Source organism: Rhododendron vialii, chromosome 7a (genome assembly GCF_030253575.1).
Source record: "Rhododendron vialii isolate Sample 1 chromosome 7a, ASM3025357v1".
Classification (NCBI taxonomy): domain Eukaryota; kingdom Viridiplantae; phylum Streptophyta; class Magnoliopsida; order Ericales; family Ericaceae; genus Rhododendron; species Rhododendron vialii.
In genome coordinates, this window is record NC_080563.1 from 25424660 (window position 1) to 25444657 (window position 19998).

The window sequence follows — 19998 nt, forward strand, 5'->3', positions numbered from 1 at the left end:
CGGCTAACGGAGGTATGCCAGAGTTACCGAGGCCATAACCGAAGGCTCCATAATAGCTCCTTAACTCCCTGGTGCATCGGTTCTTTGCTTCAGGGAGTTAAATCCTTTTTGTGATCCATAGTACTTTCGACCTCCAGTACACAAATCACCGAAGAGAAAAGCGACATCGGAGATTATCAGAACGTCATTCCCAACTTTCGATGCCCCGTGTTGCTCATCGCCGAGGTTTATAAGTCAATAGCTGTCTTGGCACGTGCAACACCAGTTGATTGGTACGAGCCATCCTTTCGGTGGCACGCGTCAATAACCCAATGGCTCGGTGATTCGGCGTTCTGACCTTGGTGCAGAACTTTTCGTCCTTATTCGTCAGATGGTGCCACGCGTCAGAGATCCAATGGCTCGGTATACGATGCTTCGTTTCCCGCGCGCCCCCTCAAATTACCCGAGTATATAAGAGAGAAAGGAAAGAAAAGTTGATGAAGTTCCCTAGATTTTCAAATCAAACTGCCGTCGTCGCCTTCCGCCTTTTGATCGAGATTTTGAGTGCTTTGGTTGGGAGATCTTGTACGAATTTGAGGTATGTCGATCTCCTTGCTCTAATCTTCATGTTTTGACCATTCTTTTTGAGTTTCTCATCGTTTTCTGTGTATATTTCGGCTGAGCAACCGCTCGCCACTGTCTGGTATAGGGCGGCGCTGGGCTTCTCCGGCGCTGCTCATGTTTTTCCCGAGGCCTAAACTCATCCGGAGGCCTAAATTCATCCGAGACTTAAATTCATCCTGATGCCATAGAAATAGATTTTTGAAACTTAAAGACTCTTCCCGAAAGGGAAGCGCTTTCGTAGGAACCGGTAACCGAAGATTCCAAGGAGTGATGACCATTCCGTCCCGAGCGTTAAACCTTGATTTTTCCCTGAGCATATAGCTAACGGGTTTTTTACATTCTTTTCCTTGGTTAGGTAGAGGCGAATGGTCATCGAGCTCTCTTCGGACAGTTCCAGTAGTTCAGGCTGTTCTCCCATCGAAATTCTCGAGGATATTCGCCAGACACTTCGGGCTCTAGCATTTTTTGGGACTCCAATCGATTGCATTGAACCACTCGACACCTTGAGAGCTCCTCGTGAGGTGACGACGTTTGACCCCCAAGAGATGGAAGCCCCAAGTACCTCGAACCAAGGTCCGGGTCCATTCGCGGATGCCCCCGAGGAGGTTCGGGAACGCAGGAGGGCGATGAGGCCATGCCCATACCGAAACCAATATTTTGATGGCTCCTCGGCTTCTTATGCTGAATTCAAGAGGGTGTACAACGTTCCTCATGACGTTGAAGTTCGGATTTTACCGAACAGTGACCCCAAGGACCTTCCTCACCAGGAGGGAGCACTGATCTTCCCCTTGATGGCTATCACTGAGGGGGGTGTTAGATTCCCCCTTCATCAGTTCGTCCGAAGGGTTCTCTGAGCCCTCTCTCTCACGTCTTCTCAGCTCACGGTGAACTCCTACCGGATCATCACGAGCATTATAGAGCTGAGGAGGCAATACAACCTTACGTTTGGACTCGAGGAACTCTTTGGTGTGTACCTGGCTGGAGTTAACCGAGAGAGTGATCGATATTACCTTTCCTGTAGGACGGAATATGACACATTCTTTATCGACCATCTTCCCGACTCGGAAGAATGGGCGAGAATTTACGTATCGGTTACTGGAAATTTTATGTTTGGGCCCGGGGAAAGCGCAGACACTGCCACCACAGTTCAGTTCGAAACCGGGGCTCCTGGTCGGTAGAAATCTCTTTTTACCTTTAGTACATGTTAGCATATTTTTTCTTTCAACCTTATCGTATACTGATTCTTCCATTGCCTCTCTTTCAGCCGAGGGCGTTGTTGCAGAGCTTCGGGAAAGGGCTATCCGAGCACGGATAACAGCTGCCTATGCCATTCCTATCACGAGTCGGTATGCACCTGACTTGCTTGGATACAAACCGACTTACACCGGCTATTTGAAGAAGAGGCCGAGGCAGCAAAGTGTTCCTCGAGCGGAACGAGGACGTGGCTGAGGGAGAAGCCGAGGAAGAGGAGAAGGGAGGGGAGGCGGAGGAGCTGGGGCGCCAGAAGACGAAGTGAGTGACTCTGGTCCCCGAGGCACAATCTGAGAAGAAATCGACAGGGAGACCTCAGAGAGGACGGGACTTAGCGACGAGATGAGCGGTTGCGAAAGGGAAGTGCTCAACCTACGGAGCCAGAGGCCACGAGGACGGGGCGCAGGCGTCACGATTGGCATGCCGGGGGCCGGAACCTCGAGGGTAGTCCCTGTTTTTCCTCAAGAGCCTCCAGAGAAGAGGGCTCGGACCGAGGAAGAAGTCTTCGGACAAGGGAGGAGCGGGGAGCCGATCTTGATAGAGGAGATAGGAGTCAGAGGAGAAGAGGGAGATGTGGAGAGCAGGGGGGAACCGACATGGGGACTCGTGTTCCGGCGAGGGAGGTCCCGTGGGCCCCCGAGGTTCGTCACTACTCGGGGCGCCTAATTCATCACGTCGATAGTGCATCCTCCAACATCAGGACGGCGTTTGGGCTGCTTCGGTCGTGTATTCTTCCGAAGGACACTCGAGCTATCGAGGGTTGCACCGAGGATCTGACAGGAGAGATAGCGCAGGCACTTTTGAAAGTAAGTTACTTTTCTTACCCCCTTGATTGAATGTTGGAATTTGATCATTTTTAATTGTGTTGGTAGGCCGGCGCTCGGGTGCTCGTGGTGAATGACCGATGCAAGGCGCAAGAGCAGGAGATAGAGCTGCTGAGGAAAACCCTTGCTCAGAGAGAGGATGACCTGAAGGTGGCGAGAGAGACTTGTGACCTCTGCCTGGCCGACTTTTAGAGGTGCGACCGGGAACGGGTAATTGCTGAGGGGAGGGCCACAAAAGCTGAGGAGGACGCTAACACCTTGAGGGTTGCTGGAGCCCGAGAGGTTGAATTTGCGAAGAACAAAGGCTACGATGAAGGCTGGGATGCTGCCGGAGTAGAATATAAGAAACAAGTCCGGGAGATAGAAGCCGAGCTCTTCAGAGATCGGTTCTTGACGGACTTCGGTACGGGCACGAAGCCTTGATAAGCAAGCTTACTTTGCCAGAGGGTTCAGAGCTTCGAACCGTGCCTAAGCCCCCTCCTGAAGAGCTTGTGCTACCAGAGGAGGAAAGCGAGCAGGTGCCGAACCCAGAGCCCCAAGCGACCGAGAAGCAAGTTGACCCCAGCGCCCCTGTTCCCTGATGATGCATAGGAACTTTATCCCTCGTAGCTCTGAAAAACACTTTAATCTTTTATTTGAATAGTTAGTTAACTGGACAGCTCCGGACATTTGGAGTTTGCCGTTCCAGGGTTTGTAAATGTTTGATACTGGAGCAGTAACTTTTTGTTTATGGTTTGTTGCTGAAACCCATAATGCTTTGTGAATGAATGCTTTCTTTTCCTGAATGTTTATCTTTGAAATGCTTGTATGATTGGTTTGCTCCTTGGGTTATGATGCCCTTGCTTCGGTGAGACTTGAAAAGTTTGTAGAAACAAGTTTAACCGAAGCGTTAACCGAAGAGTTTTGCCAAGCATAAAAAGATGTTTAATAAAAAAAAAGTGACTTGATTCGAAGCCCCTGCTTTTAGGAGGGTTGGTAAGGACCGAATCAGAAGCAATTATTTAATGAATTTTGGGTTTGCACGACCCTGTTTGTTTAATGGAAATTAACCTAGCGAGTGGACGCGAGATGGTAGTACTGCTTGGGGACGTAGGCTGGAGTCGCGAAGGGATATGGCTTCTGCCATAGGTTCGGGACGCAGCGAGTCCGAGCAGTGAGAGACTCTTGGTGGGTCGGTATAAGGGGCTCGGGAGGAAGCCGAGTATCCTTAAAGCGAGTGACCAGAAATCCAAACAACCGAAAAGGTCCTGGGCGACTTGGTGGGAATTTTGTCCGAGGGTATCACCTATGGGAGGACAATATCCCTGAAGTCGGTGTAAAATGGTCCGGGCAAGAATGGACCGAGTGTAAGTAATTTAAACAGCGAAGGGTACACGTAGTGCTTAAGCAGGGGAAAATTCTCATTTAAACTTGGAGTGTTGTCATTACATAAGCAAGTTGCCTCTGCTACTTAAAAGAAAATGCAACATAAAAGAGATGAATTGGGCTTTAGTGACTGGGTACTATCCACAGAACTTCTTCAAGTTGTTTGCATTCCATGATTTAGCAATGGGGGAACCATCCAGCTTCTCCAATTTGTAGTTTCCTGAGTCGAGGTGCTTGAGAACTCGGTAGGGGCCCTCCCAGTTGGGCATTAGCTTTCGCTTTTTGGACTTCTCCACCACTTTTTTCCAGACGAGATCGTCAGGTTTGAACGACCTAAGGCGAACGCTTCGGTTGTAGCCTTTTGCGACCTCCTGTTGGTAGAATGTGAGCTTGATCCTTGCATTGTCACGTTCCTCTTCGGCTAAGTCGAGGTCCGAAGCAATGCTGTTGTTGTTGACCGACTCATCAAAGTTTTCTGTACGCATTGTTGGGAGTCCGACTTGGAGAGGGATGATCGCCTCCATTCCGAATGCCAAGGAGAAAGGAGCGCGACCAGTGGATCGCCGGGGCGTAGTTCGGTAGCCCCAGAGTACCCTGGGTAGCTCTTCGGCCCACTTTCCCCATCGTGACTCGAGTCGTCGCTTAAGTCCAGATGAAATTGCCTTGTTCGCAGCTTCGGCCTGTCCGTTGCCCTGGGGGTAAGCCGGAGTGGATGTGTCCCATTTGATGCCGTACTCATCTAATAGGGCTCGGTACTTCTATCCAATAAACTGCCTTCCGTTGTCTGTAATAATGGCGAAAGGGACACCGAAGCGTGAAATGATGTTTCGCCAAACGAAACGAATGACGTCTGTTTCTTCAATAGTTACCAAAGGTTTGGCCTCGACCCACTTTGAGAAATAGTCTGTGGCGGTGAGGAGGAACTTAAATCCTCCTGGGGCAACGGGGAGCTTACCGACGATATCCATGCCCCATTGGGAAAAAGGCCAAGGGCTAATGAGGGGACTAAGATCTCGAGCTAGCTGGTGGATGATAGGGGCGAACATTTGACATTTCTTGCAGCATTTGACGAACTCTTCAGAATCCTTCTTCATTGTCGGCCACCAATATCCTTGGGAAATGGCTCGGTGAGCGAGGGACCGACCGCCGGAATGGCAACCGTTGTCGCCGGAGTGGAGCTCTTCAATGATGCCCTGTACTTGGTGTGGGTGTGCAACCAGTAGATATGGATCGGTAAATGATCTTCGGTAGAGCTTCCCGTTTGGATTGAGCCAGAAGAGAGCGGCCTTGTTTCGGAGTCGGTGAGCCTCCTTTTTGTCAGTGGGAAGGGAATTGTCTCGCAGGTAAAGGACAATTTCATCCATCCAGCTCGGGCCAAGCTCTATGTTGAGTACCTCTTTATCTAACACTTCAAGCTCAAAATTGGGCTGTTAATGGAATTGAAGGAGATGGAACGGTGTCCTGTAGACTAGCATGCCGAAGCGAGTCCTGCAAGGGCGTTGGTGTGGGCATTTTGTTCCCTGGAGATATGCTCGGCTCTGATTGCTTTGAAATGTTTAATGAGCTGGACTGCGGCGCTGAGGTAGGTACGCATGCGGTCATCCCGAGCTTCATATTCCTCGGAGAGTTGGTTAACCACCAATTGGGAATCGCTGTAAACCACGAGTTCTTTGATGCCAATGGCTTCGGCAGTCTTGAGTCCCGAGATTAGAGCTTCATATTCGGCCTCGTTGTTAAAGGCTGGGAAGTTGATGGATAGTGAGCTTTCGTGCAAGACACCGGAGGGTGAGAGAAGAACGACGCCTGCACCTGCGCCTCGGCTGTTGGAGGCGCCATCGACGTACATTTTCCAAACATCTCCGTGAAAAAGCTGCCATGCTGTGCTAGGGTTGGCCCGGAGCAGTGCCTCGGTGCTCGGGGTGGGAGCCGAAGCGAGTGTAGTGGGCGGCGTAAGCTCGGCTATGAAGTCGGCTAGCACCTGAGCTTTTATTGCTGTCCGAGGTTGAAAGTGGATTTCAAAATTGGCAAGCTCAACGGCCCCTTGTGAGATTCGGTTGGAGAGATCTGCCTTCCAGAGGAGGGACTTGAGAGGATATTCGGTAAGGACGATGATGCGGTGTGACTGGAAGTAAGGAGCGAGCTTCCTGGAAGCTGAGATGAGGGCAAGAACGAGCTTTTCTAGCGGTAGATAACGTGTCTCGGCGGGAGTCATTGTTTTACTGGAGTAATAGATTGGCTGGTGTTCCCGATCCTCCTGGCGGACGAGGACCGAGCTTACAGCGTGTGGAGAGACAGCTAGGTAGAGGAACAAATCTTCTTGGTCCCAAGGGGTGACGAGGAGTGGAGCCATAGAAGTATACTCTTTTAGTCGTTGGAGGGCTCGGTTGCAGTTTTCTGTCCAATTGAAGCTCCGTCGGCTGCCTTTTAAAAGTGCGAAGAATGGCTGGCATTTATCCGAAGAACGGCTTATAAACCGATTCAGGGCTGCGGCCAGGCCGGTCAAACGCTGAACATCACGCTTGTTGTGGGAAGCCGAGAGTTGATTAATAGCGCGAATCTGGGAAGGATCGGCCTCAATACCGCATCGGGAGACGAGGTGGCCAAGAAATTTGCCGGAGCTGACACCGAAGACGCACTTCTCGGCGTTGAGGCGGAGCTTGTGGTTCTTGAGTATCTCAAAGACTTCGGCGAGGGGAGTTAGATGATCGCCGGCGTGCAAACTTTTGACCACCATGTCGTCGATGTAAGCCAGCATACTGTCACCTAGCAACCGTTCGAACATCTTGGCTATCATTCGCTGAAAGGTGGCCCCGGCATTTTTTAAACCAAAGGGCATAACAAGGTACCCAAAGATGCCATGGGGGGTGATGAAGGCCATGTTCTCGATGTCGCCTTCGCTCATGGCAATCTGGTGGTAGCCCCGATAGGCATCCAAGAAGCTAAGACGCTCGTGTCCGGAGGTGGCGTCGACGAGCTGGTCGATACGAGGGAGGGGAAAGAAATCCTTTGGGCAGGCGTCATTAAGGTTTGAGTAATCGACGCATACCCGCCACTTGCCATTCTTTTTCTTGACTACGACGGTGTTGGCCAGCCACTTGGGATACTGGACTTCTCTGATTGCCCCTGCGTTTAGGAGTCGGTTGACTTCTTCAATAACGGCCTCGAAATGAACAGGAGAGGATCGTCGTGCCTTCTGTATGACCGGGCGTTTGGCTCGGTCTATGTTGAGCTCGTGGCAAATGAAGGAGGGATCGACCCCGGGCATCTCATATGGGGTCCAAGCGAACACTTCGATGTTCTTGTGAAGAAAAGCTACCGTGTCATTCCGATCAGTATCAGTAAGTGAGGAACTGACAAGGAAGAAACGGGAACCGTCCTCGGTTATTGGAATGGTGGACACGTCTTCTATGGTTTTGTCGTCGGGGGATCTACCGACGTCCTCCAAAACTGGGGCCTCGGGGGCTTCAATGAGATTCACCCGGGAGGTCTGTTTGTTACTTCGGACGGCGTTGACGTAGCACATCTTGGCCGCGGTCTGGTCTCCGTACAAGTCTTCCTGGTACCAGTGAGTGCCAATGAAATGGACCACTTGGTGATAGGTGGAGGCAATCGCTTTAAGCTTATATGCAGCCAGGTGCACCCGACAATCGCGTTGTAAGGGCTAGGGGCGTCGACTACCACGAATTCCGTTTCAAGAGTCACCGAGCCGGCGCGGACTGGAAGAGTGACCATACCGATGGGCCAGACCGGTACTCCGTTGAAGCCGATAAGAGGGACTTCGGAGGGACGGAGGTCGGTGTCGGGAATCTTCAGATCTTTGAACAGAGAGTAGTACATGACTTCGGCCGAGCTGCCCTAGTCTACGAGAACGCGACAGACGTTGAATGTTTTGATGCGTAGCTGACCACGAGGGCGTCGTTGTGGGGAAGCTGGATGCGGTCGAGATCCTTCTCGGTAAATGTTATCGTCCATTTGGAACCGTCATCGGTTCTGGGGCATTTTGGTTCGGGATCGACTAACATGACCTGCTTGGAGGAGGAGGCTTCGTTCAACTCGGCCTGGATGATGCGAGCGGCCTCAGGGTTTAGGGGACCGTGTATGACGTGGATCATCTGGACTTCTTCCTCGGTGTTTGTTTCGGTCCGTTGTGCCCGAGACGTCGTCTTCTCGTGATCGATGAAGTTGCCGAGGTGGCCACCCGCAACAAGCTGTTCCAAGTAGGCCTTGAAGGGCTTGCATGCCGTGGTGAAGTGACCTTGTTCGTTGTGGTAACTGCATCGGACGATGGGATTCTTGATTTTCCCATTTTCGGTTCCTAGCTTTTGATTTGGGAAGGAGAAAAAGGGCTGGTCCTTCACTTGATCGATGATCCGGTAGATGGGAATGGTGAAGACGGTTTTCTCGGCGTTGAAATCGCTGGGCTTCGGTCTCCTCCTCGGCGACTGCTTGATGGTGTTGACCTGTTTCTTCGGTGTTGGGACAGGTGCGGGAGCCGGTGTGGGCACCGAGGTAGTTAATGTCTTCAAACTCGTAGGCTTCCCGATGCCTCTCTCTGCCTTGGATTCGATGAGCTGACACTAGCCCTCAATTCGAGTCATAAGGTCCTTCATAGAGTTTGGCTTATGGCGAGCGAGGTCGTCATAGACTTGCTCGTCCTGGGAGGTGAGACCGAGCTTGAATCCTCGGGCAGAGATGACGCCGTCGCAACCCTCTATCTCATGGAATAGTTCCCAGTAACGGCCGGCGTACTGCCGAAGCGTTTCATCGTTCCTCTTGTGGAGGGCTAAGAGGGAGTCGATCTCCTTCTTGTGCTTGTTGCTTGTTACGAATCGGGCCATGAAGGCATCACAGAGGGAATCGAATGAAGAAATTGACCAAGCCGGAAGTTGATTGAACCAGGTGAGGCCCAGGTTGCCGAGGCTTGCAGGAAACACTTTGCACAAAAAGGCGTCGTCCGAGGGTTCGTTCCGAAGAAACAGAGACATGACGAGTTTATACTGAACCAAATGAGTGTACGCCTCGGTCTTGCCATCGTATTTGGCAAACTTGGGTTGGGTGAATCCTTTGGGGTGGGGGGGGGGGGGGGGGGTAACCGAGTCGATCTCTCTCGTAAAGGGAGAGGTTGTGAGTCGTGTGAGTCGCGCGTCGCGATGAGGTCGGATCGAACGGTCGGGGCCGTCTGGACGCTCAGTCGCTGTACGCTTCTTGGGAACAAGTTTATCCAATCGTTCATATTCCCGTCTCTTTGGAGCGACACTAACCAATCTCCTGGGAAGACGTTCTTGACGGTGATGGCGGTAGCTGTCCCGAGCGGAGGGCTCGAGGCGCTCGGTGATCGGGCTCCTGCTATGTGCGCCGTCGGGGTGCGAGACGATGGGACTTCTGGCTCCGGGGCCCTTCAGGCGCTCGCGGTATCCTCTGGTCTGGATCTCTACAAGGCCGTCATCTCCCCTGGTTGCCCTTGTGAGGCTAGGGGTAAATTCCCGGCCTGTCCTACCCACTAGGACCGAGTGGGTGGAGGATGCAGAGACGCTCCCACCGCCGAGCCTCTCAAAGGCCGATGTTCTCCTTCGAAGTTGCACAGGGGAGCGGGAACGGTCCCTATGCGATCTGTCTTTTGGGGCTCGAGTGTCCGTTGCTCTTGGTGACTCGAGACGATCCTTAACTGAGGGGCGGGGTCTGTGCTCTAGCAGGTGACCGACTTCATGACTGCGAGGGGAGGTGTGACGGTCCTTCCTTCCGCCGTGACTCCCAGAGAAATGAGACGGGGAGATTTGGAGGAGGTGTTTGATCTCCGCCAACTCATCTCGGACGTGTCTGTCGCGCTCCATCACCGTCGTGAGATCGTCGATTTTCCGCTCAAGATGGCGGATGTAGGAGTGGAGCTCGGAAGATGGGCCTGTGTCTGAAGTTGACGCTCCGGTACCAATTCCGACGGATACATGGGTCTTTCCCAGGGCGGCCGCTCCGCCGGAAGCCAGGCTGTGATCCACGAGGGAATTGAGCCCGTGGGCGGTACCACCGTGATGGGCGTCGTCGATCTCGACCATCTTTGATTCAGGAACGCTGAATGGAGCAGAAAAAAAGGAAGAGGTGAAAGTTGAAAGGGTGGCTAGGTCCCCAGCAGAGTCGCCAATTGTAGGGGTTCGATTTTGGAGGGACCTTGACCTGAGTTAGTATTCCTCCTCTGTTGCTCCGTTCACCCGCCTTTGAACCTGCAACAAGTCACTAGGGCTAGAATAGCCCAGTGACCCTCCGACGATCAAGTTAGATCTCAGAGGAGGATATAGATCTAGGGTTAGGGAAAGATGGCATACCTCTTTAGGTTGGAATCCCTTTGTATTTATAGACCTAGGTTTGCTTGGCCTCCAAGCTAGCGCGTGAAGGGTACGCTCAGGTAACCGTCTCGGATGACATCATAGATGACGCACCGGATAAGGCGGTTACGGAGCACATGGCCAGACCTGGCCAAGAGGATCCTATCTATCACTTATCGCCCTTGGTCCCCTCTTGTTATGCTACATCCTTGCAGGAGGCCTTAACGGAATGCTTACTTTTGTAATTTACCGAAGTATTAACAAGAGACTTGATACCGAGCGAATAACCGGAGGACATAAGCCGTGGCCCTCCTGTACTGTCCTATGGATCATACCAACATGAGACCTCGGCTAACGGAGGTACGCCAGAGTTACCGAGGCCATAACCGAAGCCTCCACACCATGATCACTAGTATAAGACAAGTACAAGCATCCAGCAAGAAAAAAAAATATAGTTGTATTTTTTTTTTGGGTAAATCAAATTGAAATTGGAAAAAAAGCTAACCGAATATACAGCCTACAAGGGGCATATCCCAGGAGGAAAAAAAAAAGAAAAAGCAAAAGGAAAAGGTAAAATAGTAACTCTAGGCCAAGTGGCTACACGATACTTAAAGATAACTTTACTGGGTGATTCCGACCCATCTAAGAAGAGGGAGCAGAAACAACCGGACAAAATAAATACACAGAACTAATAGAGCATGAGTACATCTAGATGACATTTATCTTAACTGTTGAGCCCATTGAGATGATCAACCTGAACCCACACGGCATTAGCAAAACAAATTGAAGATGACACGAGGCAACCTATACTGGATGCTCCAGGGCACCATTCCAAGGCATCAAGTGCTGGACATACCACCCACCAGCTACATAAATGCCCCATCCAAGTGTTATGTGGAGATACCACACTATAATTGGAACAACAAAATCTGGGCAGTCTTCAGCCTGATCAAAGAACCTTCCTGCCACACACTTGACAACACAAAATGGTTGCACCAAAGATGACTCACATGTGAGAGATATAAATACATATGAGATAGAACCATGGACAACCCCCACAGATTAGGAGAAATAAAGGAAATAGAGACGTGGATGATTCCCATGGACAACCCCCAATGGGTAGGTCAAAACTCCACTCCAATATCGGTGAAATCACACCTTGAAATGTACACAAACTGGTGACCTCGCAAACTGAGTGTTAAAGAATGCAGCACCTAGCTAATGAACTATGAATTGGATACATCGACAAGGTACATGACCAATGTGTTAGTAAACTGAATCCCCAAGACCCAGTAATGACGCGTACAGATTAGACAACAAAAATTGTAAAACCCTATAAAGCGGAATTAGGGTTCTACCTGAACTCCCTGCGACACGAACACTGGTTGAACTTGTTATAGCACGTCTTGCTATAAACCACGAATACTGCTCGACCGTACCTTACGATCTTCTATCGTATTCCCTGCACGTCTAGAACACGAACCAAGTGTGGACTCTTTCGTGATCTGTTTGCTCTCTTTAAGCCTGCCTCTATTTACTGAATAATAGAAAAACATTCAACTAACCTAGAGAGCATAACGTGTATATATAGGGCTACGATAGGGACCTAAGGAGTAATAAGTCTGGGTTCCCAGTGTAAATAAGAAAACTTAATCCCACCAGGATTCTATTTCTTATTTCACTAATTATAATTCACCCCACTACAGAATTATAATTGCACTCCCGTCCTTATCTCAATTATATTACGAGCTCCATGATATTAAATACTTATTAATCTGCCCACGTTAAGATTACAGATACCCGTTGATTAAAATAAATTACTAACAATCTCCCACTTAATCAACATCTGAACTTGAGACTATCCGCTTAACTTATTCGATATGTCGGATACAAATATCCACCTGCAGGGTTTGACATAATCGAAACTTATAAGCTTACTCAAGGGGTATCATCAATCCCTATCGGGACGTGGATTCCATTAATAATTAATAGTTGTCATATACATAATGTTGCTACCCAACTCACCGAGACTATTGACCATATAAAGATCTCACTCTTTAATGAATCAAAGTCAACAACATTAAATATATACTTCTAATAATTATCTTTGGATTAAGAGCATAAGCATTCATAATAACCATGAGATTCCAATTGTCTTATAAAGTTTGTATAAAGACAATTACCTCAAAACTGTCCCGTTCAATACACACAAAGTATACTAGCACAATGAGTTGGAATTAATACCATTCCCTGTAGTCAAGAAAAACCTACTAAAATATTGTGCTACAGTCCTACCGATAGTGTGTCAAATTCCATCTAAGACTGTGAACCATAACTTATATTCCACAAGAACCGATGATCCAATCTTCTGTGTGTAAGCCGTACTCTACACACTGGATTATCTACTATGTAGAATAAAAGACATACATGCACAACATACAAAATTACCATGCAAATATTGCCCATAACAGATTCTCATCAATAATGGATAAAACTGATTAATAATTAAATATTAATCCATCATATAAAAACATAACTTTTACATAATCTCCTAACAAACTCCCACTAAGACTCAAAACCATACTGCCATGCATCTCACTCCCATTCCCTCTACGTGACTATCAAAAGTCTTAGCTGGTAAGCTCTTCGTAAAAGGATCTGCTAGGTTATTCGCTGATGCAATCTTGGTCACAGCAACATCACCTCTCTGTACGATCTCTCGAATCAGATGATACTTACGCTCAATGTGTTTGCCCTTCTTGTGAGTCCTTGGCTCCTTCGAATTAGCAACTGCACCGCTATTGTCACAATAGAGTGTAATGGCTAATTGCACTGAAGGGACCGCTTCCAGATCCAACAAAAAGTTTCTAAGCCAAACAGCCTCCTTGGCTGCTTCAGAAGCTGCCACATACTCTGCCTCCATGGTAGAATCAGCAATGCAAGATTGTTTGATACTCCTCCATCTTATAGCTCCACCTCCCAAGGTAAACACATATCCTGAGGTAGACTTTCTAGAATCCCTATCTGACATGAAGTCTGAGTCTGTGTACCCATGAGGTACCAGACTATCTGACTGGAACACCAACATATGATCTCTAGTTCTTTTTAGATACTTGAGTATATGTTTTACTGCAGTCCAATGTTCTTGCCCTGGATTAGACTGAAATATGCTAACCATGCCAACGACAAAGCAAATATTAGGTCTAGTACACAACATAGCATACATAAAGCTTCCTACTGCCGAGGCATAAAGAACTGCCTTCATTTTCTCCATCTCTTCAGGTGTTTTAGGACACTGATCCTTGGATAGATTGATTCCATGTCTAAAAGGGAGGAACCCTTTCTTGGAATCTTGCATGCTAAAACGGGCTAGAATGACATCGATATAAGTAGCTTGTGATAAGCCCAACATCCTATTCTTGCGATCTTGTATAAGCTTAATCCCTAGGATGTGACCAGCTTCTCCCAAGTCCTTCATTTCGAATTGGCCGGATAACCACACTTTCACTGAAGATAACACTCCCACATCGTTTCCGATGAGCAGGATATCATCGACATATAGTACTAGAAACACTACAACTTCTCCGTTGCGCTTCTTGTACACACATGACTCATTCAGACATTGATCAAAACCAAAAGACTTGATTTCTTGATCAAAACGAATGTTCCAAGATCTAGATGCCTGCTTAAGCCCATAAATAGACTTCTTAAGCTGGCACAACATGTGCTCCTGACCTTTTGCTATGAATCCATCTGGTTGCACCATATAGATACACTCATCCAGATTTCCATTAAGGAACGCGGTCTTAACATCCATTTGCCAAATCTCGTAATCGAGATGAGCCGCAATGGATAAGAGAATCCGAATGGACTTAAGCATGGCTACTAGCGAAGAAGTTTCCTCATAATCGATCCCTTCTTTCTGAGTATACCCTTTCGCAACAAGCCTAGCTTTGAAGGTATGCACCTTCTCGTCCGCCCCTCTCTTCTTCTTATAGATCCACTTGCATCCAATGGGTTTAATCCCTTCAGGTGGTTCTACAAGATCCCAGACCCGATTAGAGTACATAGACTCCATCTCTGATTTCATAGCCTTTTGCCAAAGTTCCACATCTTTATCTTGAAGTGCCTCATTGAAGTTATAGGGTTCAGCATGTTGATCATCAGGGATCATTTCAAAAGACTATCCCAACAACGTATACCGACTGGGTGGAACAGTAACCCTCCCACTACGACGAGGTACCAATGTGTCAATAGGTGCCTCTACAAATATCTCTTGTGGCATTTCCTCCTACACTATTGGTGGTAAAGAAGTTCGTACCGGTCTCTCTCCTCTCAATTCTTCTAGAACAATTTTACATCTGGGTTTGTGGTCTATCACATAGTCCTCTTCTAAGAATCGGGCATTAGTGCTAACAATGACCTTTTTATCCGCAGGACTATAAAATAGTCCTCCTCTCGTTCCTCTAGGGTACCCCACAAACAAGCAAACTTCTGTCCTCGATTCCAATTTATCTGCGTTCCCATTTAGCACATGTGCTGGACTACCCCAAACCCGAACATGCTAGAGACTAGGTTTGCGCCCAGTCCATAGTTCTGTGGGTGTAGATGGTACTGACTTAGATGGTACCAAGTTAAGAATATACGCTGTTGTTTCTAGTGCATGTCCCCAAAACGAAATTGGTAAATCTGAATAACTCATCATTGATCTTACCATATCCATAAGAGTCCTATTCCTTCTCTCTGCTACACCATTTTGTTGTGGCATACCTGGATCTGACAACTGGGATGTAATCCCTTCAGCTGACAAGTAGTCCCTAAACTCTCCTAAGAGGTATTCACCACCACGATCAGATCGTAGTGTCTTGAGACATTTACCCAAACGCTTTTTCGTTTCCGCTCTATACTCCCTGAATTTCTCAAAGCATTCGGACTTACGGTGCATCAAATAAATGTATCCATACCTTGAGTAATCGTCAATAAAAGCGACAAAGTACTCAAAACCACCTCTAGCTTTGACATTCATAGGCCTACACAAATCAGAGTGAACTAATTCCAATGGCTCTTTGGCTCTATATCCTTTTGCTGAAAAAGGCCTTTTGGTCATCTTACCTTCCAAATAGGATTCACAGACTGGAAGTTCCTTAACTTCTAATGAACCTAAAGGTCCATCTCTAACCAGTCTAAAAATCCTATTCAGATTAATATGACCAAGACATAAGTGCCAAAGATACGTTTGGTTCAATTTCGAAGGCTCTTTTCTCTTACATGGTAAATTATTAGTGTTATTCAATTCATGCAATTGCACTATAGGAAATATAGGATTTATAATGTAGAGATCATCCACCAATGAACCAGAACAGATAAAATGTTTATTTAACTTAATAACCACAGAGTCACTAAAATAAACCAAATATCCATCCTTTATTAACTTAGAAACTAAAACCAAGTTTCTTCTAACAGTAGGAACATAAAGACAATCTCTCAAAATTAAACTCCTATTACTACTAAAATTTAAAAAAACATTTCTTACTGCAACTGCTGCCACTCTCATAGCATTTCCCATATGTAGATAAATCTCCCCATCACTGAGTCTTCTGGTTTCCTGGAACCCCTGCAATGAATTGCAAACATGATTAGTGGCTCCCGTATCTACACACCAGGTACTGGCAGATAACACCGCTAAACATGATTCAACAACTAGTGAAAAAGATTTACCTTGTTTGTTCACTTTATTGAGAAAAATCGGACATTCCTTCTTCCAGTGTCCTTTCTGCTTGCAGTGAAAACACTTGCCCGTAGGCTTTTTCACTCCACCTTGAGGCGCATGAACTGCCTCCACAACCTTTTTCTAAGACTTATTCTGCTTCTTCTTGCCTTTCGGCTTAGAAGTAGAAGCCTTCTCTGCCACTAGCACTGATGGTGGTTTCTTCCCAACCAAAAGACCCTCAGCTGCTTGGAGTTCCTTAAGAAGTTCCGCCAAAGATAAATGCATTTTGTTCATAGAATAAGTTAGGCGAAACTGCTTAAAACTCTCAGACTGCAGTGAGTTAAGAACGAAATCGATTTGGGTTTCCCCATCAATTTTAGCTCCAAGGATCTCTAGTTCATTAAGAAGAGCTATCATCTTTAGAACATGATCCCTAATCGGGGTCCCTTCAACATGGGTGATGCTCACCAATTCTTTCATAGCAACTAGCCTTGCTGCCCGATTCTGATCCCCAAACATTTCTTTGAGGTTCAGCATCATATCAGAAGCAATTTCCATAGCTTGATGCTGATGTTGCAATATATTCGACATAGAAGCCAAAATATAACACCGCGCCATCTCGTCAGCCTTAACCCAATCTTTATAAGGCTTTGCTTCCTGTTCTATGGCATTTTCTTCAGGTATAGGAGGGCACGCCGTAGATAGCACATATTTGTGGCCCTCGGCAGTTAACACAATATTCAAGTTTCTTTTCCAGTCAACATAGTTTGGTCCAATAAGTTTATTTTCTTTGAGAATAATGGCAAGTGGATTGAAAGAGCCCATTTTTGAATCTGAGAATCAAATAACATAACAATCAATTATGAAGGGCAATAAAAATTTTGAATTTCATTTTAATATTGGTTCCCTCTACCATATGTTAAAAGAAAAACATTGGCAACCCTACACACCGTGAAGAGCATGCCTCAATGGGAAGTCTCTACTCTTTATCATTCGTGTAGATAGGCACAACCTTTTAATTTTATTATCTAGACACTATACCGTGCCAAGCAAAATTAAATAGCCAATATAGCTTCGGTCCTATAAATAATAATAGTGACTCAGATGGTGAGGATACTATTATTTACAGCTAAGTGTATACCATTACCTAACCCCATGACCCATTGTTCCGTTATGAATTACCTCAGATGGTGAAGTAATTCACACAACAATTATCATAGACCTATCCTTTAAGGAAGTCTGTACCGATGATGCCATAATTAATTTTGCCCGATGGGGGGGGGGGGGGGGGGAAGGTTCTAAAATCATCACACAAAATTAATTACATCATCTACATACTAGTAATGGAGACCGTGGGATTTATAAAAATAAACTCCCTCTCCCACTTAGTTATTTAAAAAAAAAATTTGTGAGGGTTATCAAAATTTTTAAGTTTGCAAAAAATGTGATCTAGGTCAAAAGCCATATATTACCATGTTGTCCCAATATGGCAAACTATCACATATGCAAACAATCATAGAAACATGCATAAACATAAATTAGGAAACATAATAAAATATGCATCCCAACTATTATGGTCAAAGATGCAATCCTTGAGCAACAAGAAATCCTTCCAAACTTGAAATCCTTAAGCAACAAGGAGTCCTTCCAAACTTGAAATCCTTCGGCTATACTTGTGTAGAAGACTTAGATAGTTTGAATCAATCAAGAAAACCAAAATCCAACCGTGCTTAGGCAAGAAATTTCGGATTTAACATATTCCCGCGTAAACTGCTCAGCCTTCAGTATTTTGGCCATATCTTCTTCATCTGACCTCCAATTGAAGTGATTCAAATTGGGTTGGATTCGAAATTCAATTATCTACAACTTTTGTGAAGAACAGATTTTCTGATTCCAATGTTTACTGGGTCGAAATAGCCCTGCAATCAGACTCTACGAATCTGGAAAAAAATTGTTGCGTGCCAAATAACTTGAATCTTTTGTATCTACCATCTTCGATCTCCGAATAACCGTCGAATGCTATTACAATCAAAGAAACATACAAATATCGATCTTATGCCTCCATTGGAGTTCACATGCTACGTTAATTATTACAACCATGAAAAATAATCGTGGCACCCAATAAATAACACATGCTACGTTAATTATTACAACCACAAAAAATAATCGTGGTACCCAATAAATAACAATAACCACGAAAAAATTATCGTGGGATCCAATCACATAAAACCAATAAAAGTCATGTGGCCATAATAGCTGGGTAAGAACGCTGCAAAAACAAGGGTTAGCACAGTTCTACGTTCTACCCTCTATAACCTACGGACAACATGGCCTGTTTAATCCATACGTGTGATTACAGCCTGCTCTGATACCACTGTTAGTAAACTGAATCCCCAAGACCCAGTAATGACGCGTATAGATTAGACAACAAAAATTGTAAAACCCTGTAAAGCGGAATTAGGGTTCTACCTGAACTCCCTGCGACACGAACGCTGGTTGAACTTGTTATAGCACGTCTTGCTATAAACCACGAATACTGCTCGACCGTACCTTACGATCTTCTATCGTATTCCCTGCATGTCTAGAACACGAACCAAGTGTGGACTCTTTCGTGATCTGTTTGCTCTCTTTAAGCCTGCCTCTATTTACTGAATAATAGAAAAACATTCAACTGACCTAGAGAGCATAACGTGTATATATAAGGCTACGATAGGGACCTAAGGAGTAATAAGTCTGGGCTCCCAGTGTAAATAAGAAAACTTAATCCCACCAGGATTCTATTTCTTATTTCACTAATTATAATTCACCCCACTACAGAATTATAATTGCACTCCCGTCCTTATCTCAATTATATTACGAGCTCCATGATATTAAATACTTATTAATCTCCCTACGTTAAGATTACAGATGCCCGTTGATTAAAATAAATTACTAACACAATGGACACATGCTAACAAGCTGAACCGTATACACAGCAATTCGAACAAGGAAGTGCCATCAAAGACCAGAAGCTATTATACCTCAACCAATGGACTTTAGACTTTTGGACACATGATAAAACTGAACGGCAAATAGCCCAAAAAACCAGCAAATACACCATCATAGTGAACTAGCAAATACACCAGCAACTTACAGTGGATGTAAGACCAGCAACTACACAGATTGCTTACCACAGAATAATTCCTTACCACAAAATAATTCAGCCAACAGATAATCCATTACCACCGAATGATACACTAGCAAAGATAAGAAAAGGAAGGAAAGAGATTCACTTGTCCTTATAGGTGCTCACCAACCAATGACCACTACAAGAAAAAATGGCTTTCTCGGCGTTTATAAAACGCCGGTAAAAGTGAAATAAACGCCGGCAAAAGCCTTTCCGGCGTTTTCCATAAACGCCGCGATTGCCGGGCTCGGGAATACTATACGGCGTTTGGTAAACACCGGTAACGGACCCGGCATTTCATAAACGCCGGAAAAGTTTTCCGGTGATTGGAGCTGGTGACTTTTACTGGGGTTTGTTAAAAATGCCAGGAAAAGTACCTGGCGTTTTTTCCCGCGTTTAAGAAACGCCGGTAAAAGTGTTCGGTGGCCGGATCTGACACCTTTTACCGGGTTTTTTTAAAATGCCGGAAAAAGTACTAGGCATTTTTTCCGGCGTTTAACAAACGCGGGGAAACTTTTGTGGGTGAGGAAAGCTTATGTCTTTTACCGGGGTTTTTTTAAATGCCGGGAACTTTCCGCCAGTTTGGAAAGCTTATGTCTTTTGTGGGCAAGGAAAGCTTATATCTCATCCAAAATGCTTAAAGATTGCAGAGGAAGCTTGGAATGGATCTCAAACCTATGGTTGGGCTAGGTGCCAAATAGTTAAAAAGCTAAAAGAAGTCAAGAAAAAATTGAAAGCCTAGAACAAATTGGAATTTGGGGA

The 19998-nt window shown here is 46.2% G+C and overlaps 1 protein-coding gene across 1 annotated transcript; it reads right to left on the reverse strand.

Annotated features, from left to right (window-relative positions):
- Positions 1 to 15840: 15840 nt before the first annotated feature.
- LOC131333860 (uncharacterized) lies at positions 15841 to 17348 on the reverse strand. Its single transcript, XM_058368647.1, has 2 exons — positions 16079 to 17348; positions 15841 to 15974 (listed from the first exon to the last, which is right to left on the reverse strand). The coding sequence occupies exon 1, from the start codon at positions 16893 to 16895 to the stop codon at positions 16212 to 16214; it is 684 nt and encodes a 227-aa protein (XP_058224630.1). The 5' UTR covers positions 16896 to 17348; the 3' UTR covers positions 15841 to 15974; positions 16079 to 16211.
- Positions 17349 to 19998: the final 2650 nt, after the last annotated feature.